Source organism: Myiozetetes cayanensis, unplaced genomic scaffold (genome assembly GCF_022539395.1).
Source record: "Myiozetetes cayanensis isolate MyiCay16 unplaced genomic scaffold, myiCay2020 scf9, whole genome shotgun sequence".
In the NCBI taxonomy this organism is placed as follows: Eukaryota; Metazoa; Chordata; class Aves; order Passeriformes; family Tyrannidae; genus Myiozetetes; species Myiozetetes cayanensis.
Genome location: NW_026088185.1, coordinates 18,549,126 through 18,574,513, shown reverse-complemented (window position 1 = coordinate 18,574,513; position 25,388 = coordinate 18,549,126). Strand labels below are relative to the sequence as shown.

At 37.5% G+C, this 25,388-nt stretch overlaps 1 protein-coding gene across 15 annotated transcripts in view; it reads left to right on the top strand.

Moving 5' to 3' along the window:
* Nucleotides 1-25,388, top strand: part of MYO3B (myosin IIIB) — a 194,660-nt gene that overhangs the window by 32,758 nt on the left and 136,514 nt on the right. For 12 of the 15 annotated variants that reach the window (XR_007632098.1, XR_007632097.1, XM_050340309.1 and 9 more), the window contains 2 exons: nucleotides 1,674-1,750; nucleotides 11,192-11,337. Coding sequence is in view for 12 of the 15 variants with exons in the window: in XM_050340309.1 (XP_050196266.1) it covers nucleotides 1,674-1,750; nucleotides 11,192-11,337 (223 nt within the window). In the remaining 3 variants the exon portion in view is untranslated. Of the gene's footprint in view, nucleotides 1-1,673; nucleotides 1,751-5,931; nucleotides 5,961-11,191; nucleotides 11,338-11,801; nucleotides 12,078-12,311; nucleotides 12,401-13,451; nucleotides 13,595-25,388 lie in introns of those variants that run through there. The other 3 variants (XR_007632099.1, XM_050340318.1, XM_050340314.1) reach the window with 3 other exon arrangements.

Sequence of the window (25,388 nt, the reverse complement as noted above, 5' to 3'; positions counted from 1 at the left end):
CTGTTTGCAGAAGAACTGTGAGTTCTTGAACTGCAGCTGAGATCTATTGCGGCTCTACTTGAGGCATGTGGAGTGCCTGAAAACTGAAAGATCTCAGATTAAGTACCCAAACACAGTGGATGCTTTGGATATTTTTAGGTTAATCCCTGGAACTAATAATCCTCTGCCAGTTTGTGGGAATGTTAAGCAGATTTATTGTTTGGTGAGTGGGGAAGGAAACATGTCAAAGGAAAAGAAAATAATAATTTTAAATTTAGTATAGGATTGGATATATTAAATAAGTAATGAGAATTCAAATCATTGGGGTTAAAAAAATTAAATTATGACCTATTCAGTGAATTCTATCCATTCTGTTCACAGAATGAGACAGAATCTTGATTTAAAAAGTTCCTTCATATTCAAGGCTGTACATATAGATATTAGGTCACAGAGAGGGTTACAGGTATCTTTAATTGAGACTTTTCTTTCCTTTATTGCTGACTTTACAGCTTGTTTTTTTCAATGTAACACACATTTCTTCCCTCAATTGCTCTCGACAGCCAAATACATTTAAATAAATGATGGTCACAGTGTAAGTCGACCTAAAATGTCTGCAACTTATCATTCGTTTATGCTCATGCTCTCTCTCTCTCTCAGCTTTTTGCTATTCTGCACTGTTTTGGAATATCCCTAGACAGCAGCTAGGAATAAAGCTAGCTGAAGAGAGATCAGTGAAATGCACAGAGGCTTGTTGTATGTCCCAGCCATTAACTATTTCACAGCAGCACTCAGGAAGTCACTGAAGGCTTGCAATTACACGAAATGGAAAACAAACACAGAACTGAATGTTGAAGCCAGCAATCAAATAATTTAACTTACGAATCCCCATTTTTTTGTTCATTGGCATCAGTCAGTGTGTATATATGTGTTTCTGCCCCTTTTTGTCTCTGAGTAATGCCATAGAGGCAAACGCTGTAGGTTTTGTTTTTAAAAAATGTTAAAGCAAAATATATTTTTAAGTCAAAGTTGGTTTTGTGTCAACTCATTGAAATGCTGCTGAACTGAACTCCATTCATTATATGTTGACCAGAGCACAGAAGATTTGCCGTAGAAGTTCATTCTGATTTGTTAACATTGTTTGATTGCCCTCTTATTCATTCTTTGGGGCTTTTTTCAGTTGTGCTTCTCGTAGTCCAGCTCCAGTCAGCAAAGTTCTGATACAAAAGTTTTCTTTTAAGTATGGGCTTAGTTCCTTAAGTACAAGCTGCAGTGTAAGCTTGGGCTTCTGAGCTTTTCTCAGTAGGGAAATATTTAAGCAAGTGCAGAAGTGTTTTGTTGAACAGGAGCTTCTGCAAATACAGTAGTGAACAAGTTTCCTGCCAATGATGTTCAGGGAGTCAATTTCTGAAAAGGTAGTTTTAAAGTCAAGTTGTGATATTTAGGTGCCAATTGAATTTTTTAGTTTGAATGAAAGTGCTTCAAACTGCCAGCCATTCACCAAAAATCTCTCAGCAATTCTGAATGAAAACAGCAATCTGAAATTAAATAATTCAGTGCAAATGCTGTACCTCCTTTAGCCAGGCATTCTGCAGCTGGGCTCATAATCTTGGGGTTTGTTTTTCAGATACTTGAAATAAACTGACTGAAATGACAATGAATTTGAAGCCAAGTTTCTTTGCTCTGTTTTATTGCAGGTGTTTCAGCCCAGCTCACCAGCACACGGCTACGCAGAAACACCTCAGTGGGAACACCCTTTTGGATGGCACCTGAGGTAGGCAAATGCGTCTCAATTCCTTGCAGTGCACACTTTGTTGACACTTCCATACAGTAGGAGAAAAGAGCATCTTTTCTTCCCTCCCCTAGGGCTTTGTTTCTGCTTTACATCTAGGCTTCTGTTCAGAAAACATAATATACTATTGGAGTATACAAAATGGATTTCTAATAATCTTCATTATTTTATTCTCTTTAGTGTTTCTGTAAAAGTACAGCAAATCTACAAATAACTGATGGTCCTTGAAAATGTTGTGACTTTGCAGTCAAATATTATATGTGTTGTAAATACAGACTGGGAGGAGAAGGAGAAATTCCTTCTATCTGGTCTTGCTATAGGACTCTGCAAAACCCTGACTCAGCTATGTGTTCTTTAATCATTGACTGGGGACCTACACACTTAAACACGTGGACTAGCATAGATTAAAAACAGAGAAAAATAATATACAGGTGGCTTAGCCAAGTGTCTTAGACCATATTTTTACCTGTTACTTCCCAGACATAACCCTTTTCCTTCTAATTCATTAAACTCTAAAGAGTTTTAACTCACCGTTGAACAAAAGTCCTGTGTGTACTTGCCCAGACTCCAAACTTTGGGGTGAAAGGTGTCAATCTTTGCCCTCCCTGCTTTAAGGAACAAAAGTACTTCTGAAGGCATAGATTATAAAATTAAAAAACAAAGATTGAAAAATGAGCAGTCTTTTTATTTGTAAGTTGTTCAGCCTTTGTAACAGTACAAGTCTTTTCTGTTAAAGCCATACAAATTGGGGGGCATTTGGGTTGGAATTTGCATGTGTTACAAATGCACAAAAGTCTGTTTCTGTATGTCAAAGAGTTAAAAGTATTCTTGCAAACATTTGTTTTAAAACATTTTTTACTTTTTATACATCTGTTTTTGTTGCTAAGGAAGCCTGATTATAGCTGAGCAGAGAAAAGATGCTGCAACGGATCCAAAATTGATCTCACACGGTCTCACAAAGAATAGTTGATATTTTACCATCTCCATAACAACCGGTTTACGTCACAAAGGAGACACAAGATACCTTAGAAACCACTGTGCAAGCATTATTTATGGAATCACCTCGGTTGGAGACATTTCTAAAATGAAACCTTTATAAAATACTTCTTTAGATGATAATTGGCATATTATAAAATATTTTATTGAACTTGGATTAATATAGGTTATTTTTATAATATTGTTTTGCTTGAATAATGGCCATTAAAGGCAGTAATCATATCAAATTTATCTTCCCTTCTGTCTTAAAAATATTAATTCTTATGTTAAAAAGCCAAAGAGATAAGAAGATATTTTGAGCTAGAAAATTTTGACCTGAAAATACAACACACATGTAATCAAGGTGTGTTGTGTGCACAGCACATCAAACTGGAACAGGAGTAGCTCTGAATGCTTCCTGTTTTGGAAAAAATTGCTGAAACAACCAATCCAGTACCATGAACATAGTAACCCATATCACATTTGCAGGCCTGCGTGTGACCTGCAGATCAGGCTTCATAGATGTAACAAAACAGCTGTAAGGTGCTCAGATATCCATTATACTGTGCTTGAAATGGCTTTTAAATGTTGCATAACATGTGTGCTCAAGTCACTGCAGTTGCTCTCTTTGTGTTCATATAAATGACAGATTTCAAGTGAGGTGTGAAGTGCAATTTATTTCTGGGGAGATCTTTCTGGTATTTTTAAAATATGCAGCCTGATTTTTATGTGAAAGATTAGGGCTGCAATAAGCTGAAAAGCTCTGCTTGGTAACAGCTTATTAGGAACAGTGTTTTTTATATGAGACTGTCATGAGGTCAGTAAACACTAGAAAGGTAGTAAACTCAGTTTTTTGCATTCAGTTGCAAAAAACTTGCTGCCTAAAGGTTTTTGACATAGGCTAGAATTCATGTCAAACCCCAAAATACCATAAAATAACTGGACAGAAGTGAAATGTTACTAATCAGAGAAATAGAAAGCATGAAGACTTTCTGGTTTGGTTTGGTTTTTTTGTTTTTGTTTTTTTTTTTTTTTAATTAGACTTCTACTATCTATATGTGAAACATAGGGACCTCAGTCAATGCATAAGGTAATCATGGTATCTCATCTGATGGTGAGAAAGATGGATTTAATCTGAAGGGTGAGAGAAGAAGGGAGGTGAAAAGGCTTGCTTTGGAGGAAGAGACTACAGGAGTGTTTCAGAGTGAAATGAACCTGACAGAATATTTTCAAAAAACAAAACCTGAAGAAGAATGATGCAGGATTATTCAAGCTGACAGGAATAACTGGATATAAGCAGGAGACAAATATGCTGGAAACTGGAATCACTAGATCAGCCTAGGTTAGGAATAGTTTGTAAAGTCAAGAACACCATCGTATTTTAAGATTAAGTTTGCACAACATATCAAAGGGATTATATGGTATGATACGTGCAAAAGTTCATAGAAAAATAGCAGTGACTGTGGCATAAGGAATGTGTTCAGCTCACTGTTCTTCCTGGCAGCACTCAAAGCAGCTTAACATTTTTGAGTGACTCAAACATCTTGGCTTCTCTGTCCTCATGGCTGTGAGGCTTGTTTAGCAGTATCAGGACAAATATAAAAGATCTGTCCTTCAGCATTTGTTTTGAGCAGAGCTTGTAATTAACAATAATTTTTCTGAAAAATGAAAATACAGGTAAAAACTAGGCTTTGAGGAAGCAACAGAGGAACCTGACAAGGATAAGTCAGTTTGAGAGCAGCTTTAAAGTAGACTCAGTGAAAATCAATAACTGCTGCTTAACCTAATTACTGTTGTCTCAGGCTTACAAACACAGACTTGCAGAAACTGAAACACGGGAGTACGGGTATACCAATAAGAGATAAATAAGGCAGGATAGTGTTAGTATGTTTAAAGCTACCTGTTCCCAAACACTTAAGTTACCTAAAATCTTCTTCTAATATGCAGAAATAAATTGTGTTGTATGCTATCAGGTTGAATCAGATTTGAAGCTCTGTGCATTTTGAACTACTTTACATCTGTAGTCTTAAACATTAACACGTCTTGTTTTCTACCTCCAGTGCATAACTAATGTTTGAACAAAATCTAGATCAAATAGAATTGCAGTTTTCTTTTTCCACAAATACAGTGAGGTTATCGTTATCTAGCTGGAAACTTGACTCTTGAAACAAACAGTTAGGATATCACAGAATAGCAGAATCACAGAATCAATTAGATTGGAAAAGACCTTGATCAAGTCCAACCTATGACTGAACCACCACCATGTCAACCAGACCATGGCACTAAGTGCCACATCCAGTCTTTCCTTAAACACCTCAATGACAGTGACTCCACCACCTTCCTGGCAGCCCATTCCAATTTCTAATCACGTTTTCTGAATTTCTTCCTCATGTCCAACCTAAATGTCCTCCAGCACAGCTCAAGACTATGTCCTCTCATTCTGTCACTAGTTGGGAGAAGAGGCCAACCCCCACCTGGCTACAACCTCCTTTCAGGCAGTCGTAGAGAGTGATAAGGTCATCCCTGAGCAGCAGGACAGCACCAGCGAGCTCTCCCTGAAGAGCTAGGTCTGGCAGAAAGCATCACCTCCTCCTCTGCCTCCAGGAGAGCTGACCTCCACCTGGGCTAGTATGGCAGGAAGGGGTTGAAAAGCACGTGGGTGCTGGAGGGAACCTCAGGGAATGTTGCCAGTAACCTTGATAACATATCCAAAGTCTTGTGAAAGGATGTGGAGGAGCTGCAGATGCTTCTGTTTTGTTCTAACAGCTATGGAGGAGTTGTAAAGCTTTCATGTTGGGTGTTTAAAGATTTAAAAGACAAATCAAAACAACAAGCCCAAAACAGCAGAGAAAAACAGTTCAATACCACACTGCTCTGCACTGAGATCCCTCCATGAAATACGTTTACTTATGAGGCTGGAGTTACCTCTAAGTTTTTGTGTTCTTTGTGAAAGACCATTTACAAATCTGTGTGAGGTGTGCAGTGTATACACTTACATCTCAGAAGTAAATCTGTAGATCAGAAGCAAAATGTGTCTATTAATATGAGTAGTGTTGAGTCTGTGATGGTCTTATGGTATAAAAGAAAGATTTGTGTGCTTGAAAGCTTATCTGTTTTTCCTCACTGTATCATTTGGTCTAATAAAAGGTATTATGCTTCCCTACAAATCTAGCCTGCTGCCAGAGCAATCTAATGGTCTCAGGAATAGTTCACTTTGGTGAGTTAAAAATAAAAATTGATTACTCACAGTTGTTAAAATTTGACTACTTCACATCTAATTAATTTACAATGAATCAACATTAATTGTGATAATTACTTATAAGACTAATTTAAAATATTAACTACTACTTGAGTAGTAAAATGAGTACTACTTATTTTGGTAAAATTTCTAACAATGTAATCATTTTCTGATCCACCATGGAAAAATTTGTATGATGATACTAAATAAAGAACTGAAATCCACATAAGAAAATGCGGGAATATGAGACAAATTTCAATCATAAATTTGCTTTTTCTTAATTACATGAATGTGCTTTAGGGAAGGGAAGGAGGGAAAGAAAGAGGAAGTGAAGGAGAGGTAGAGGTAGATAAGTATCACTTTGCTCTGGCTAATTCAGTATCCTCAGTGCTGCTAAATGCTGTCACGAAGGACATTTTTGTTTTCAGTGCATAGGAATTGGAAGAATATTTAATATTATATTTCCAATTAAATAAATGAAGTTGAGTTGCATAACGTCGGGTGGAGCACAGAAACTGAGTTGGTTTTTTCATTTGACTGGCATGGCTAGCGACTTTGTTCTCCTTGCAGCAAGAGTAACATTTTAGTAGCACGCTGGTTTTCCATACGCAGTGCTTTCCAGCAGTGTGCTCACACACCACATAAGCTGCTTGGCTGGCTACGTCAGCGGAGCACACCCCGCCTCACTTCAGGAGCGTCAGCCTTTCCAACTCCAGCCTCCTGCGCGTGGGTCCCCGGCGCTCAGTGGGTAGCAGTCGTCTCCAGGCAGCACATCTGCACTGCTGTTGTTGGTACTGTGTTTGCTGGCAGCTCTGCTTTTGTATGTGCACTGTATATACTGAGACAAAGTGAAAGTAAGTTCACTTCTAATAATTCTGGGTAAACTTGAAAGAGTTTGATGTATTTTGCTTCAGATAAACATGTGTATAGCATCCTCCCTCTGCACGAGTCAGTATGACCACTGCACAAATAACAGATAGTTCTTCGTATTACTTGTTTTCCTTCTTTTAAATCCACCTTTGATCTACTTATGGGCTTGATGAAGTTCAAAGAAATATTTGTATTGATTTTGGAACAGGCAGAATTATATCCTCGAAGACAAAGTTTTCTTGTCAGGGCATGAATCATCATCTGTATCTGTGAATTTTTGTGTTTCTGAACAAATTATAAATCACACAGAATGCCTAGGCACTGACTCCTATTAATTCCCTCCAGTTCCTGTGACCAATTTGTTTATGTATTGTTTTTTACAACCCTGTGAATTCCCCCTCACTTCATTCTGTACCAGTGTGACCCTCAGCACAATTAGTGTTGACAACTACCATAACATTGTCTGCTCTTCCATGTGGTGTTTAGGTGCTTTTCAACCTACAACAGTGTAGCTGGGCATGAAATCATGATGAAATTATAACTAAAACAAAAAGTGACAGCCTGCCTTCTTAGCAAGCCAGGCCACTGTGTTCATGTAAGCAACCCATGCTGAAGTGAAAGACTTGGTGCTTATTACCATGGTGTTTACTAGCAAATCTCAAGATAAACTACATCACCCCCTGAAGCTTTGGCATGAACATAATGTTTGTAGCACAGCAAACTACATCTTGTGTTTTATTTGTGTAAGCAGGGGAGGATTTTGCTGGACACAAAATTGGTATAAATGTGATATCTTTGCACAAGAAAGAGAAAGGGAATAGCATGTTCTTCAGTGTCAGATCATTTCTTTTGGGCTCTCTGTCTTGATGCCCCACTGGCCAGAGCAGGCATCAGCAGTGCTGAGTGGTGCTCTCAGCTCCAGATCTCCAACAAGAAGGAGAGATGTTTCAAAAAAAAAAAAAAAGTATCTCTGAGTTCCTGATAGACACAGGGACATAATGAAAGATAAGTCAATAGTATATTCACTTTTTATATTTTGTTTTCTGAGATTTTATTGCTCTGCAGGGAGTAACAATAGTTTTCAAGGAAAACCAGGACTGGAGCATTCCCAAGGAGTTGGCTGGCTTGTAAGCTATGACTTAGAAAACACTTTCTTCTTCATATTGCAAGGTAGAATGTTCTCTGCTAGCCAAAATATAAAGCAAACTGCTGGTGTGCACCTTTCATCAAGGAAGAAGCTGTAAAATTTGATTCTTACTTTAAAAATTTAAATGAGTGGCATCTGTGGTTCTCTAAGGGGTGCATTAGTTGGTGAGTTTCTAATAAATTCAACAGAAATGGAAAGCTTGTTTCAAACCAGAGTGATTGTTAAGTCCATGTACATGCTGCGTACTTGGTGAATAGCAGTTCATTTTACATCTCTGCTGTGAGGCTGATCTCACTATAGTCAAGCTAATTTGCATGGTCAATGGGCTGAATTTTTTAAAAAAAGAATGCATATTAAAGGAAAAATTTTTCTAAAATATTTTTCTAAAATAGTGACTGTAGCTTCTGATAATAGAATGGGGGAGAATGTGGTAGTGTTTAATTCCCCTTGGTTAGAATGCCAGTGTTTTGCCATAGTTTTTACCATTTTACTGCCAGGTACCATATCTACTGGAGGTGTAGCAGAAAGATGCTGTATACATTCCTTTCTCTTTGTTTGGTAGGTAGTATATTGTTAAGCTGAGAAAAGGTTCAAGAGTTTTTTTCTCTTTTCTAAAACAACAGTTGCAGCATACTTTCTTCTCCCCAGCCGTTATGAATGCAGTGAATGTCAGAACATTATGAACATTCTGACTTTCATTATTTTAGTGTACCTTGTTAATCTTTTAGAGATTGAGATACACAGCAAATTTTGTTATCCTGTAATTAGAAGCAATTGTGATGTGCTTATAGGGGAAAAATCATGGTGTCTTTGAATGTGGGAGATCAGCTGTGTGTGTGGCACTGCTGACGAAGTCCAGTGTGACCTTGAGCAGGTCCTTCTTTTCCTTCTCTTGAAAATATATTTCTCTGCATCATAAAGTCTGAGAACAAACAGACAAGTATTTGCACATCAAGGGCTGAGTGTACTGATGACAACCAGGCAACTTCTGAGGTATTCACTTCCAGGAAATGGGCTCTAGCAGCTTTTTAAGTAAGCAGATAAATATTTTTCATGCATTAAAAAAGGAAGGATAACTCAGTGCATTTAATTAGCCACATATGGATAAGCTTCCGAGTTATGGCCTTGGAAGCTGATTTGGATGATTTCTTTTCTTTTGGTTTATTTTTGAGGAAGTGTCATTGAATATACAGATGATTTCGGGAACTGTATAAAGAAACAAAAATAATCTAGAAATACAAACTTCCTCTTCAATCTGTAAGCAAAATTTCAATGATTGACCCATTTAGAATATATTATTTAAGTATCTCTGATGGATCTCCACACTGACTTTCTTTACAAATTTTTGCATTTGATTTCCTCTCTCTCAGGCATGATACAAGAAAATGAAATTATCAGAGGCCTCTGAAGCAGGAGGTGTGGTTTAAAGCACTCTGCTCGAGTTGTGTAGAATCTGTCTACTGCACAGTAAAACTCATCTTTTTCCAGAGATAGAGTGATCTCTGGGATGAGATCAAGGCTATAATGAACATTTTGAAGAATTAAAAAGTATTCCAGAGCTTTCACGTAAGACATTCTGTAAAGAGAAGGGAGATGGGAAAATGATCTTTGTGTGGCAACCTTGAAAAACACTGCATTAGTTAACAAAACTCTGCATCTTCAATTTGAAGAAAAAAATCACCTGAATCCTCTCTTGCAGTGCTTACTTTCACTTTTCCCCATTCTTTGGCATGCTAACTGGAAAAATTGAGGAGAAAGATCTCAACAGTTGTCAAAACATTGCTAGAATATTCATGAAAGGTCTTAATTTTTCTGGACTGATTTACTCTAGGAAAAAAAAAATTAATTTATATGCAACTTTAATGCAAAAAAACCCCCAAATATTTCAGTATTATTTTAACTTTGTTCAACATCCCTGATTTTGGATAAAATAAATGATGAGTGCACCACAGTGGGGTCACGAGTCCCAAGTAAAAGATGGACAAGTCCTGTGGGCCTGTTGGACAGAATCACTACCAGAGGCAGGAATGCATCTGTTAAGTGCAGGTTATGGAGGAAGTACCAAAGAGATTAAACTGGAATCAGCAGCTTCTCCAGGAAAGGTTTTTTTACAGGCAGGTGGCTCTCTGCCAGCAGCTTCCTGGGGTGCTGACTTGCATGTTGGTATTTCTGCAAAGTGAGGTCCCAAATTGAAGCCCTAACACAAGAACTCAGAAGTAATACAGAAGTTAGAAAAAAATAAAATCAAATCTCTTCTTGAACATAGGTACAGTCACTCTAGGACATGTTCTGTTTATCCTAAGTACAAATTACTAAAGGTACTTTAAAAACCATGAAAAAAATCATGGAAGCTGATAATAGTATGCAAGGATCTGACAAATTTTCAAAGCAGGTGGTGTAAGTGTTTAGATCTGGGAAGACAAACTTGAGACAGAATGCCAAATCATGACAGAATAAAAAGCAGTGAAGCTGCAATTTTTGTCTGCTCCCTTTACAAGGATAAGGGCTAAGTTAAAACTTTAGTTTGAATGTCACATTTAGATGCAGAATTGTTTTCACCTTATATAAATAGTTAGCTTATTAGAATGTGATCAGTGGGTTGGCTGGAAGTGTGCATCAAGTTTGTGAAGTAAAACTGTTCTGATGTCCAAGGAGAGATTCCTGTTATGTTCCGTTTTTCTTAGACAAGACACTTGGTATGTTAATTCTGATTTGTAAACTTCTCAGATCTAGTAAATACAAACTAAGGAAAAAAAAAGGTAGAAATGACTGATGTAACATTCTTATCTAAAATACAGCTGAGCAAATTGGTTTAACCTCATGAATAGTCATAGAAGTTAATGAGAATAACATCAATAGGGTTCTCTGCTATTATAATAGGTTTCTGTAAGAAATGCTTTCAAAACCAGAATTTAGTAGTGATGTTCTTTGTACAGATATTTGAAGCATCCCATGGAGCTTAATGTATTAAAAAAAAAGGAGATTGATTGAAATAAAACAAGCCTAAGAGAAGTTCTAATTTACTGTTACCTTTTTGTGGTGTTTCTTCTGACTGGGATATATAGGCAAAGATATGGATTTGAAAACTACATAGCATTTTAGACATGACTCAAAGAAAGTACTTTCATGTCACGCTAGGAAGGCACGAATTGTACATTAGGTTAAAGCGTTGTTTTCTGCTTCTCTCTGATAGGTCATTGCTTGTGAACAACAGTATGACTACTCGTATGATGCTCGATGTGACGTATGGTCCTTGGGAATAACAGCTATTGAACTGGGGGATGGAGACCCTCCTTTATTTGACATGCATCCGGTGAAAACCCTTTTTAAAATTCCAAGGTATGGCACTAGATGGCTCTCTTCACTCACTGGTTCATTTAAAGGCAGTCTAGTGAAAGCAGAAATATCAAAAGGCGTTTGTGCTTCAAGTCCTAAGAATCTCTCATACAAAAAGATGTTATAAAAGCTAAATGTTAAAGATTTTTTTTTCAGCCTGATTCCTACAATAATTCGTATTTAGAATTCCTTGAAATGACACATATTTATTTTATTCTTATCTTAGAATATAAAATCATATTTTATCCAGGTACCTCCCTTAAGTACTTTTCTTTTATTATATACTATGGATGAAAACAGTTATTTCAAAATTAGAAGCCAACATTTATAACTAGGGGAATTTTAAAATGTTATTCCCCTAGGGTCTTAGGCTTGTTTTCCTATGAAAGAAAAACACACAATTTTGACAATGCTATGGAGCAGTCTGGCAGTTTCATCAATCTGTAGTCATAATTTATTTTTTTCAGATACCCAAGGATGTTAAAATGTGAAGACTTGGATTGTCATATATGGACAATCTAGTATGAATGATACTGTATTGGATATGAAAAACTGATAGAAATTCCCTCTGTGTATAGTCATGTAAATTAGCTGTTTTATTTCATCCTGTTTACTTTTGGTTTCATCTCTTTTCATTTCATTGACTCGCCCTGAACAAGTTCAGATTGACAGTGTAAAATAGAATTTAAAAACAGACGAGTTGTAATAATAGAGGAAACATAGAATTTGTCTGTCATTGATTAGACTGGCATATACTTGTCTTTTCCACATTTTGGTTCATGAAGAAAGAGTCACCACTGACTGATAACAGCTTAAAACCTTCAGCAATAGAAGCGTTTGACCTTTTGTTATCTGCACGGTTATCATAGGCTTTTAAATTTCCTTCTGATTGCAATTTGCATTTCTGATTAAGTCTATTTATATGCAGATGCAGTTGTGCTGGGTTCTGCCTCATATAGTTATCTCCTTCTACCCAGCTCAGACCTGAACTGCCACCACTCTTTCTAAAGTTATTCATACTGAAGCAGTGGTTCATCTTGCACAAGTGTAAAACAGGTCCTGGCAGGTAAGGCAGCAAGGGAGGCTTCAGACTACTAAAGCAATACCTATAAATTTTATCCATGCTCAAAACAGTTTAAAAGGACAGAAGTCATACCGAAGGTAACAGCAAGCAATAGGAAGATACATAGAACAGGGCATATAGAGTCTTTGATTTCTACCTTTAGTTTACCACTTTCTCTGTTTGCTGTTGCATCTCTGTATGACTTAGCAAAACAAAGGAGAATTATCGATCTGATTAATCAAACAATGGGCATATTTACCAATAGAATGGTAGCAACTTTAAAGAGGTATTTTCCTCTGCTGTGCATTATATGAGCTCTAACCCTGCTGCTGCTAAATATGCATGCATATTGAATGGACTGTCATGAGTGCTGGCATAAAGGCCTGGGGTGCAGGAAATACAGCTTCTCTCCTGGTACTTGTTTGAAGTCAGTTCAGAGGGATAGCAAGTATGACAAAAAGGTGCATTCCCCTCTTAGAGTAGTTCAGCAGTTCAGAATTAATCTCAGTGCAGTTCCTGATCTCTGTGCTGAAATGCACACATTTTTAACAGCGCTTTTCACACTAGCATTGAGACTCTTCTCTGGTTGGAAGAGCTTCTTCCAAGCACTGGCTGTTGAGTGCTCAAGCAGTGATGTACAGAAGCAGAAGCATTGCAGCTCACCTTCTGAGACCAGTCCAAAATCCTCTAAGCCTAGGGATCTGGCATCTTTACAGTTTCTGCTTTTGTGATAGTATCTGTGTCTGAAGTTAGAAATTCAAATATTAAGCCTTTGATAATTTTTAGGTAGGTAGTATCCTTGAGTGTCATCTCTGAATTTGTCCAATACAAATTCTTATCCACTGTAATATTAGTAGCAAAGAAGCCTACAAGGTAGCTATATTTTATTGGAAGAACTCTCTTCTTGTGTGCCACTCTCTAGCTTTCTTTGGTAACCCTTAGCTGCCCTATGAGAAAAGTACAGTCAATCCCAATTTCCTCTCTGTATGTGACAGTGTCATTGTAAGATCCAATCAAAAGAAGAGGAACCTTTCTGTTTCTTTTTTCTTTTTAGTTTTCTTTTTCATTATTGCATCTCTGCCCTCAAGTGAAGTCTGGAGCTTACAGCTCCTGAGGTATATACTGATAAGGAGCTTCTTCAGCTAGATTTTGCTTTCAGCTGGTAAATGACCACTAGCAGAAGAATACCAGTTTCAAAAATGATCTCACAACTGTAATTTGCTGTTCAAACCACTGGAGTATACAATGGAGCCAAATACTAATGCACACACTGCTAATTCTAGGATTCCAGAGGTATTTGCAAGGCCTGACTCAGGAAGCAGTATAACCTTTTATAATTCCTGTCTTGTGTATGTACCCATACTCTTAATTTCTGACAAAGACATAAAGAATTTAGTTTGTTGATAATAACTCCTGTTTCTGATCTGGTTTGATGTAAAACCGACAAATTAAGTTTCAAGCAATTGTTAAATGTACTAAATGCACAAATACCAAGTGGCACCAATGCACCTTGCACAGTTATGGTGTGACTGTGGTTCCCTACAGTCAAGCTTCATTTTATCTGGAAGTGCAAAAAGCTTCTGCAAATAATGAGCAATAAATGTAATGGGTAATAACAAGCAATAAAAATAAAAGTCTATTGATTCATTGGTTTATGTATCTGGTTTCTGTATGTGTTCTCCCAGGATAATTTCTGTTGATGGGGCTGATGAGACTTTTGGAGAAGAAGAGGTGACATTGCTGTTCACAGTAAATGACACTTAGACAGCAGTCAGGCAGAGAGTTATCAAGAATTAGTTCCTTGTTCCCATATATTCTTGACTCCACTTGATCAATATCTTTCTATTTATACTGTCTTCTGTGGACTAGACTGGTCTGTTTTCTCTGCTACTGGTTCTTTTTACATTAGCAGAAAACTTTGCAAGTTTTGTTATCAGGCATTTGAAACTTGTTTAATAATCTGTTCTCATGAATAATTAAAAGCATAAGTAATGGCAAAATTGCCAAAACCAGATACAGAAATCTCTTTTGTGTGTTTCTGTAGGTTTCTTCCATTCTCAAGTAGTTAAGTTTCTGTATCAGTTTAGTAATTGTTTTTTTTTCTAGACACAGCCAGTAAGTGTGCTGTTAGCGTTGGCATTGAGTTTCAACATAGTGAGCAATGGAACTGGGCCTTCATCTCTAAAAGAGTATAATTTAAATCAATGAGTCTTCACTTTGACTTTATAGGATTTGAATCAACAGTTAGATGAATGATTTTGTACTTGCAGTCACAGCAGTTATGTACCCCCAGGATCTTTGGAGATATCTTCTTGTGTAGAACTCAAGGACTTCTGTTAAACTTACTGCCTCCAGCTAACATAGATTCACATCTGCTTTATGTGACTTGGCCCAGAGATGGACTAAACTCCAGACTGAATTGCTCAGAGGTCTTCAAAGGAGCAGGTCTGGAGATAGACCATAGGATCCCAAGATGGGTTATATGGCATTGTGGAAAAAGGAGGCTTCTTAAAGGAGGCCTGTTTAAATTCAGATTTTCATTCATTGAGTCAAGCAACATAAAATGGGATTAGAGACTGAATTTATCTAAATAAAATAGCTTATTTCCAGAGGATAGGTGAATCCTTAGAAATCACTGAATGTCTCAACTTGGGCATGAAAAAATAGGTGATCCCACTCTGCTGCACTTCCCTCAAAACCTGACGAGTGTTTCCAAACAGGAGATGCTGGATGCTAAGTGCTTTTGAAAATATGATTTTTTTTTTTAAGGTATGTAAATATTAACTTCATGCTTCGATAATACGGCCTGAGCTGTGGGCCAGATGCTTAAGCATCTTCCAGTGGTTAAACACTTTTCTTGTCCTACGGAAAACATATTGTCCACAGCAGATATCTGATAGCAGAAGTGGAGTGAAAAAGGAATATGTATACATATATATTAGATTCAGAAGAGAAGAGGATATAAGTTCATGTACTAATGCAAATTTTAAAAACCTCTTCCGTTTGTGAACCTTTTCGTGTATGAAGGCGCAGCGTCTTAGAAACAGTTGTGATGCCACAAGCATGCAACTTTTCTTAAAAGTGCTTGTGAGAAGGAAGCATTATCTTAGAGCAAGTGTTAATGTTCTGTTTTGCGATGGTGCACACGTTCTCCCTCATCAGAATGAATTCTTGGATCTAACTAATAAATCTCCTGAAAAGGGACCTCCAGTGCCTAGAGATAAGAAATAAATCATACTGCGAAGACACTGAACCATGAAATGATTCTGTTAACATGTCATCTGTCTGGAATATATTTTCAAATCTCCAACAGAAGGGTCTAAATTATGAAGGGAAGGTGGCCTAGCAAAGTTGGTAATTGGGGAGTTGATACTTTTAACCTCTTCCATCTGCTGCCACTACTTAGGTGTGTCTGTTTTGGCAAAATATTACAAAGTGAAAGATTCTCTAATACCATGACACCTAAGCTTTTTAAAGTGAAATAGGTCCATAAATTCTTTGCACTATGTTATCTTGTGAGAAATGTTACATCATATCAGTACTGTCTCTTAAAGTACCACAACAAATCGCCGTAGTGATTTAAAATTTTGAAATGGAACAACTGTAAATAGTAGTGTGGCAAAGAGGAGATAAAGATTGTATCTGGAAAGGGTGGATGGGGGTGTATGTACCGGTGTAAAGTGAGGATTTCGGATCTTCTTGCAAATACCCTGTGTTTCAGCGTCTGTCGCTTTACAGTCTTTTACAGGGAGGTAGTAAAGGACAATTTTTTTGGGTTACACTGACAAGTGACACAGAAATTAAACCAAATTCTCTTCTCATGTCTGTGTCTTCTGAGAGCAGTGCAAGGCATCCATTTTAAAACTGATCAGTGATAAGAAAGGGTTATTTAATTTTCTAACTCACAAAATCTGGGAATTAAATGAAATTTCATTTAAAATTATTATACTTCATTAATTCGTGTTAAATAACCAGGAGTGAAATGGAATTGAGCTTGTGAGTACTCATTGAATGGTGTAGTTCTTCACCTGTGTTATACTGTGTTGAGATTTAAAACTCCTGGCAGTGCTTATTAGTTTGAATTTAGTGATGCCTGACTGCTTGAGGAGCTGACCTGCATCTAGCAGGACCAAACCACCTCCTAGCCCATCACAACTTCAGCTTCACAGTAGTTTGCATGTAGGTGGTATAATTATCTTCGTGCTTTCTGTGCCACCACACACTCATCTTTAATGTTGGTAAATGAACTCCAAAGAAGTTCTTCAAGACTTCTTCAAGTTATTGTCATCTTTAAGGTATGATTTTGTCAAGAGAGAGCAGAGACAATAGGATATAATTTCAGCAGATAGTGTGACTGTGGGCCGGACATTGCATCTTCACCTTGCTTTGCTGTATGTATGTGGAGCACGTGGTGGACTGGTATTTTCAGCCATCTGAACAGGTAAGATCCATTGTGGGACAGTATGTTTTGGAGGTAACTTTTGCATATTAACATTTTCTAATGCAACCCTTCCTATTACAACTTGCTTTACCAACCTTTTTGTAGTTTTGCCATCTGCAGCGGTACTGACATGATCCTGATATATCATGTAGCACACTCTCTTACTGCTGTGGCTTGGAACAGTAAAGAAACACAAGTACGTGCTGTAGGACAGCAAAGCTTTGAGATGATAGCTTTTGTGAAAGGAATTAATGCAATTGTAGTTATTTAAAATGAAGTGTTTAAAGTGATTAAAGGAACATACTTCAGATAATATTATGTTAAATAATTTGACATCAGGAATACAAGTTGTTTATTTCTTAATAAGAATCTTCCTAAGACCAGATTCTGCCTCTGGTTTTAGGCAGAGCATCATGGTGTCTGTAACAACTGTGTGTATTTGTCTGAGGAATAATTTGACTTTTACACATTATTTTATCATCTGATACATTGGACTTCCATTACTTTGGGGATTGTATTTTTATAGAAAATTTCAAATACTAAAAATGTAATGTGACGTGTTACATCTAGTGAGCAGAAATACAGGGTCCTTGGGATCCTACCTAATTGGTACATGAATAGCAAAGCAATTCAAGAATAGAGTCTCTCTCTAGGTGAAAAAAGATATGGATCTATGACTAGGGATTGGGAAGACCACTACTAGTTCTTCAGGAGATTACAGACTTGTCATACAATCTTGAGCAAGTCAAACATGACTATTTTTTTTTAAATTATTTAGGTCCTCAAATAGGATGTTGGACAGATAGTGGAATTTTCGACAAGCACTTCTGTGTTTCATTTCTGTTAATATGCTTTAAATCTCCCTCCTGTGTTTGATTTTTTCCGAAGAGTTCAGAATCACTGATTTCACAGAAAGTGAAACATTGATGCGTTTTTGAAAATGTCCGTAAGTGCTTGGCTAAATCTTCTGCAGAAGGGTTGAGGTTGGAAGAGACCTTTGGGAGGCCATTTTGTCCGACTGTCCTGCTCAACCTGAGTCACCTCTAGCAGACTGCCCAAACCATGTCCATAGGGCTTTTGAGTATCTCCAAGAATGGAGATTCCACAGTCTGTCTGGACCATCTGTGCCAGCCCTTAGCCACCCTCAGAGTGAAAAAGTGTTTCCTGATGTTCAGGTGGAACCTCCTGTGTTTCAGTGTGTGCCCATCAACTCTTTCCCTGTCACTGGGCACCAATGGAAAGAGCCTGGCACAGTTTTCTTTCTACTCTCCCTTCATATATTTCTATATATTGATAACATCTGTTCTGAGCTTTCTCTTCTATGCTAAACAGTCCCACCTGTCTCAGCCTCTCATCATGTGGGAGGTGCTCCAGTCCCTTAATCAATTGTGGGACCATTTGCTGGACTGTCTCCCATAGCTTTGTATCTCTCTGGTTCTGGAGAGCCCAGAACTGGACACGATGTTCCACATGTGGCCTCACCAGGGCTGAGTAGAGGAGAAGGATCACCTTCCTGAGCCTGCTGGGAACACCCCTCCTGATGCAGCCCAGGATACCAACAGCCTTTGTTACCACAAGGGCACTTGGCTGGCTGCACTGGAACTGCCCGTTCCTTTGGTGCTTTCCTGCTGGTCAGCCTTCAGAAAATACTGGGGCAGGACTTTGAACTTCTCTTTGCTGAACTTCTGAGGTTCCTGTTGGCTGTTTCTCCAGCTTGCTGAGGTTCCTTCCCTCTGGATGGCAGCACGACCCTCTGGTGCATCAGCTGCTCCCCGCAGGAGCAACATGAGTAAACTTGCTGAGGGTGCACTCTGCCCCATCATCCATATCATTAATGAAGATGTTGAATGGGGCTGGACCATTTTGATCCCTGTGGTACACTGCTGGGGATGGATGAATGTCCTGGTGTTTTGCTTGTGTGATCTGGCAAAGCTTGTGTTAAATCCACAGGGAAACAGTTTTGTGCTATGAGGATAAGATACTTTAATATTCTTACTGTCATATTATCTCACAATTTGCAGCAGTGCCAAAGGATGCCAGGGCAGGGGCTCTGCCCTTATAAGGATGTATAGGACTTACTCATTACTAATTCATTCCTAACAGGTTTATGGATCGATAAAAGTCAAAGGCATCCTAAGGTTTGAATATCAGACTTAAATAGATTTGTGCCAGGGTTGAACTGAGTAATGAGTAGCTTTTAGTACTGTTAAATTCATTATATTATCTGTGTTTAAAAAGCAGCTGTTTGTGTCTAAGTCTACCAACTGTGCATATAGAACTAGTCTTTTAAGTCTGGCAGTAGATCTAGAAATTGAAGTGTATGCAGTTAGCAGCCATATCGTAGCAAAATGAGGTCTATTCTCCATTTACCTTGTGCCATTTTAGTATATTTGAGAAAGGGTAAAATATTAATAATATTTTTATGTACTACATAGGACAATAGGGAATCAACCCTAAAATTGGTGCAATTTCCCTCCTCCCTTTCCTTAACTATTCAGTTGTCACATAACTTACCTACAACTACATAACTGTTTCTCATTGATTATTTCTTTTTCTTCTTTTTTATAAGCTGTGTACAGATAGACTTTGATTTTGCAGGTGCACTCCTTGGTCACGTGTATTCATAGCCTAATTTCAGCAAGTAATTGTAATTTGTGCACTGTGACTTGCTGTTGAATAGTCTGTTGTAAGCATTTACTGTTTCAGCTGTTAGGGAGGACTTTGCCTGCACAGTATGTTTTTGGGTTTTGATTCACTGAGTCCCTCCTCCAACTGGCTTTTTCATTAATAGAAGGGTATTCTTTGGTGCTTATTTAAAACAGGCTGTTTCAGCAAACATTCCTGCCAGTATAGTTGTTGTTAGAACGTTCATGGAAATTACACACAGAAGAGCTAAAATGTATGCAGCTGAACAGAATTCATCAGGAAACTCCACTGAATAATCATGAAAACAAACATGCTCAGCTCTCAACCATTTTCTGAGCAAACAAAAAAGAATCACTTCTGATACTCTGTGTTATTCTCCATGCTGCACTCTAACTGCCTCTGAACCCTAGGTAGAAGCTGAGATGCCTGACAGATGTTTTTAGTGACTGCATATGCAGTTCATTTCATGCATTAAACGCACATAAACGGTTTTAGTCATCCAGTTTCTAAAGTAAATTATTACTTTTCAAAATGCATTGCATAAGTAATAGCAGACTGCTAAGATACTGTGAGTGCTATTTTGTTTTGCTCTAGTGGAAAATTTCATGCTGACAAGGTCAAGCCCTGCAGTCTGAGAGCAGTCATGTGATGAAAGGCACATCCAGCAGGAGGAGAGTTGGTGGATGGACACCTACTGTCGTCTCCTTCAGAAGTGAGGATTTGAAATGTGGCTTAGTTAGATTTAGGGGATAGAGCTGACCTACAAAGTCTTGCTTTTATTATTGTAGACTAAAAATGCATTGATTTTGATGTGTTTTCAAAACTGCTCCCTGTTTCTTGAACGAACTGCAGTAGTTAAGAGCATTGTCTGTAGTTGTCCTTAGGCAATAATACTGTCAGGGTAACGCAGTAATCCTTACATATAGTATGTACTGATCTTTAAGGAGATTCATGCTATGGTGCGTAGTAAACTGGAGATTGCAATGGAGAAGGTGTAATATGGCTGATTTTTCTTTTAGTGCAGCAAAATACTTGTGCTCTGCATTTACAGTGAGTTTGAAGATGGTGAGAAAATCAGTCAGTTATAAATAGTTAACAGCCAATTTTCCTCCATTCAGCCCAGGAAACAGATTCCTTCCAGGTAGATAGCTCACATGTAATATTACTTTGCAGTAAGACATTTAGTGTTCAGATATTTTTCTGTGATTGATTAATATACTTTTTTATGGACATAGATTCTTAGGACAAAAATAATTGAGATAATCTTGGAGTCAAATTGCTCAGTAAAGAACTAGGGAGCTACATTTTCAACATATAAATCTACATCATTACCAGAGGTTGCTCAGAGGCTGCTGATGCCTTAATAGATAAGGTTTAGATAGATTACCTGCAGCACTAAACAATTTACTGAGAACAGAAAATGGGCTTCCAATACAGTCTAGAAATGAAACATCACAATTATTTGAGATACTCTGTAACCTTGGAAACAATTGGGAGCAGTGACATCAGCAGCAATTATGTGCAATTTTGTCTTTCGTTTATCACCAAGGTAACCAGAGCAGGTTTCCCTGCTTGAAATTTTAAGAATGTCGTGGTCTGGTAATAAGTGAGCGTGCATGAAGCAGATTCTTTAGGGTCTGTTAAAATTGCATTATGCTTCTCTTTTAAAATGATCCTTCAGGATTTAAATTGTGTAAACTCATGGGTTTGTTTGGGTTTTTTTTTCTTTTTCCCCCCCTATTTCTGTCTGAAACATCTGCAGGTGAATAAAGCCTTAGTTACTGTGCTAAATTCTCTAAATACTGGAAAGAAGGAAAAATCTATTTCCTTGTTGATTGCCTTTTGCTGGCTCTAAATACCAAGTATTGCACCTGCATACAGAAACTGCAAATTTTGCTATGTTATTTTTGAGAGTGGAACTCGCCCACAGTTGAGGACACATGTTGTTCTCACATCTAACTTCCTTGAGGGAAGCTCTGAATTAAAGTCTGAGGTTCACAAGAGACTCGCATTCAGTGCTGCCAGAGGACTACACTGGGTGAGTGATTCCCTTGGACTTCCTGGCCATGAGACGTCCTTAATCATGATTGCCTACCTCACCCTGTGGTTGTGCCAGTCAGGAATGGCCTAGCATGAAGCATAGTTAATCCAGAGGGATGGGTTTTTTCTGAAGGAGAAACCTTTTCCCCTTCTGGGGAAGGCGATGTTTCAATTAAAGCTTTGTGGCGTAGTAGAAAAACCTGTAGTCGCCTTTATAATTGCTTTGTGATGAGAAAGTTACGTGGTGTCAGAGCCATAATGCTGACAGGCAGATACTCAGACCACAGAGTCCCTCATCTGTGTGTGACTAAATTTTAGAGAGACGTATTTTATATGAAATAGGGATAAAGCTTATCCATCTATCAGGGAGGAAAAAGGGGAGACTGCAAAAAAGTTGCTTTTTTTTAAAGTCTGAAACACTATCTCAGGTGAAAACCATATCAGTGCTCTAAATTTGTGTTCATCAAACTTTTATATTTTACCTGTAATGTCTTACTTTGTCAAACACATCCTTTTTTACATATACCTTTATCCTAGATTGCTGCACACGCAAAATGAACAGTTGAGCTCTGTTGAGTTATTGTGCATTCAGCTTATGATATTGCAGGGCAGTTGGTGTGCAGGCAGCTTGTGCCTTAGAGATACAAGTTAGAACTTGATGTTTGAAGGAAAGTAGTAAAGTTCTGTTCTTGTTTGGAGTGCAGTCCTGAAGAAGTGAAACTGCATTTCAAACCATTAGCCTTGTAGGGTTCCAAAACAAATTTTATAGAGTATGGTTAATGTTGGAGTTCAGTGACCCATATCACTTATAATGAATTGAGCCAAGTAAATTAAGTTAGATTTTTGCATGAAAAAAAAAGATAATCCCTTCACATAGTTTGGCATTGTAGAGCGAATAAGGCACTTGGTACATTTCGTGGTACCAGAGACTTTCCTGGGATGTTATTGAGAAATAGAAGCCTTTTTGAGAAATGGAATATTGATGTTCATATTTGTAAAGGAATTAATTCACTGACTGATATAAGCAGAAGAAAAAGCGAACTTTTTAGATACTACCCACATTTTAGCAAGATTGTAATTATTCTTAGCATCATAACGAATGCATTTATTTTATTTTTGTAATAAAAAGTCACCATATACCTGTGGGCTTTGCTCTCTGAAGTAATTTCCAGAAATATGTAATAATAAGTAATCACACTATTTGCAAACATATTTGGTGAAAAGGAGCTTTGCTTTGAAAGGTATTGATTTGCTTGTTGCAGTTATCAGTTTGATTAATGTTAAAATTTTATGCAGTGTATTTAATCATTACTCATGATTAGTGCAGTAATAATGCATTACACATATATCTGCACATTTACTATTAACAATTAATGTCTTATATTTCTTTCCTATCACAGATGTAGTCATAAGTTAGAACTCATAAAATTTTTGAAGAAATATTTATTGGAGTAGACACTGGTTATAAATCTTTATAACTACGGTATTCAGGGAGTTGATAATGATTTCAGTGGGTTTATTTTATGATAATGAAGGGCCATTTAGATTTCTGTTGTATCGCCACTTCTCTCAGGAGTTCCTACAGGAGGTGCAAGTTTTCATGACTGTTGTGAGCCCAGGAAAAACTCCCAGGCAAGACACCAGGTAGCACATTCTGTGCAGAGAGACTACATTTTACGTATGAACAAACTGAGATGTAGTCACATTAAATGACTGTACCATACTGGGTTCCCAAAAGTTACAGTATGTTGTTTGCAGAACTAGCATGCAGGGAGTAGAGAAGAAGGTAAAAAAGAAGGAGGACAGTGGTAAATAAGGATGAAGACATGGTGAAATGGTCTGCAGGTTGATTCTGTGATAAGGTGCAGTATTTATATGGGGCTGAATGTGATCTTGGACACGTAGGGATACAAAGCAAAGGCCATGTTCAAGGGGTGCATTTCAAAGTGCCGACTATCGTGATAACTTAAAGAGTCATTATTGAAAATTCACCAAAAATGAATTTGAAGTGTGAAGACCTGAGTAAATAAAGCCTTGAGAAACCTGAGCTAAACTCATAGCCAACCTGGCTTTGAGCAGGAGGTTTGGAATAGAGACCTTCTGAGATCCTTTCCAGCCTGTATTAGTATGTGCTGAGGGAAAAAGGTTCACTTCATCAATGCAGGTGTTTAAGGAGGAATTCAAATAGTAAATAGGATAATTTAGTTACTTTCCCAGTCTGAATAAAAAATTGCTGGACTAATTTCTCCACTGTTGTTAGTAACCCTTGAAAACTTGCATTGAAAGTACAAAAGATATAAAACTAGGTTTGGAGACTGAAAAAGAAAATGGTAAAACTGATCCAAACTAAGTGAATTTTCTAGGACACGTGTAATTATTTTTACAGAGGACTATATTTGTTCTATTGAAAAAGTGTTAATTATAGTATACCCAAAAGAAAGTTAGAGGCAACTTGATCATAGCTCTGGTTATCTCTGAGTATAAGATATTTAGGACTGGCATTTTAACCTGCTTGGCAAATGAGGATTGAGATCCAATGAATGAAAACTGTATTTACAAAAAAAAATTAAAAGATACATCTGTGAGAGCAGGTGAAGCAACTCTTGTACTCTTAGAAAGGGAGCACTCACTTTTTTTTCTGTGCAAACCTTTCTTCAGTGGCTTGGGGAACGGCAGGGGAAAGGACCATTTCTCCTTTTAGGAGAGTTGGTATCTGTGCTTTGGCATCCAGCACCACAGTCTCTGAGAGCATGAGAAAAAAAATAATAGTTACAGCTTTCATCTTTCTACCTGGCTGACTAAAGTGATTTGACTTTATGCAGTTTAATTTGGTTAAATTAGCCAGAATGTAACTTGTAGGTTTCTTCTTTCACAGTATAGTTATATCAGATTCTGTCTTACCAGACTGCTCACATATTAGTACAAGTGGTGGGTAAAGATGTTCAGAATTACAGTAAGGCAGACTCGTTGGGCGAGTTGATGATCCATGATCTGTTGCCAGCATGCACGTCAGAACTTTTAGAGGCAGCATCTGCCTGAGCTGTCTGGGGACACAAAAAGAACAGAAAACATCTGATAGTGGAACAAAAAGAGAGATGTGACTTGATGAAAGTGTAATTTTCTTCTATGTTTAGCCATTCTATGTGTTACCTAAAATTGAGTGCTCATGTCATGTCAACAAGTATATAATCACCTTAGTTCCTCATAATTAATTACTGAGAGGAAATTTAGGAAGGAAGGAAGAATTGTGTTCCATATTATACCCTCTATTTTTATTGTAAATATATTTTTACTTCTCTATCCTGGTTTTGTCTTTAGGGATTTTGGTTTGCTTGTCTTCATCATTCTTTTTTGTCTCTCATTTTTACTTTTTGCTCTTCTCACTTTATATCTCCTTGGATATTTTTCTGAATCTTGGCATTACCTTGTCTTCCCATTTGCCAAAATGTTGCTTCCTAACTTCAGGACACTCTCATGTCCTGTGTCTGCTATTTGCTATTGCTTCTTTCAACTCTTCATTTTCTCTGGATCTGTTAACTTATCCAAGAGATAGTTAATAAGTTTTTTATATATATACATATAAGTTAATAAGTTGTAAGCTTCCTTTCAAAGCTTGCCCTAAAATATTCAGCATGAGGTGTTAGTTAACTCTTGCATTCAAAAAAATCATGCCTCTTGATTTTCTCATGTTCCATGATGTTTTAATCTATCAGCTTTGTAAGGGTTTCCTTTTGTCTCTCATTGCATCACTAATTGCTTTGCTACCCATTATGTGCACCATTAGTGGTTCTTACCTCAAATTTATTTTAGCTGCCTTCATCCTTTCCTAGATTCCTTAGGTTATGTGAGTCAATATTTTTTCCA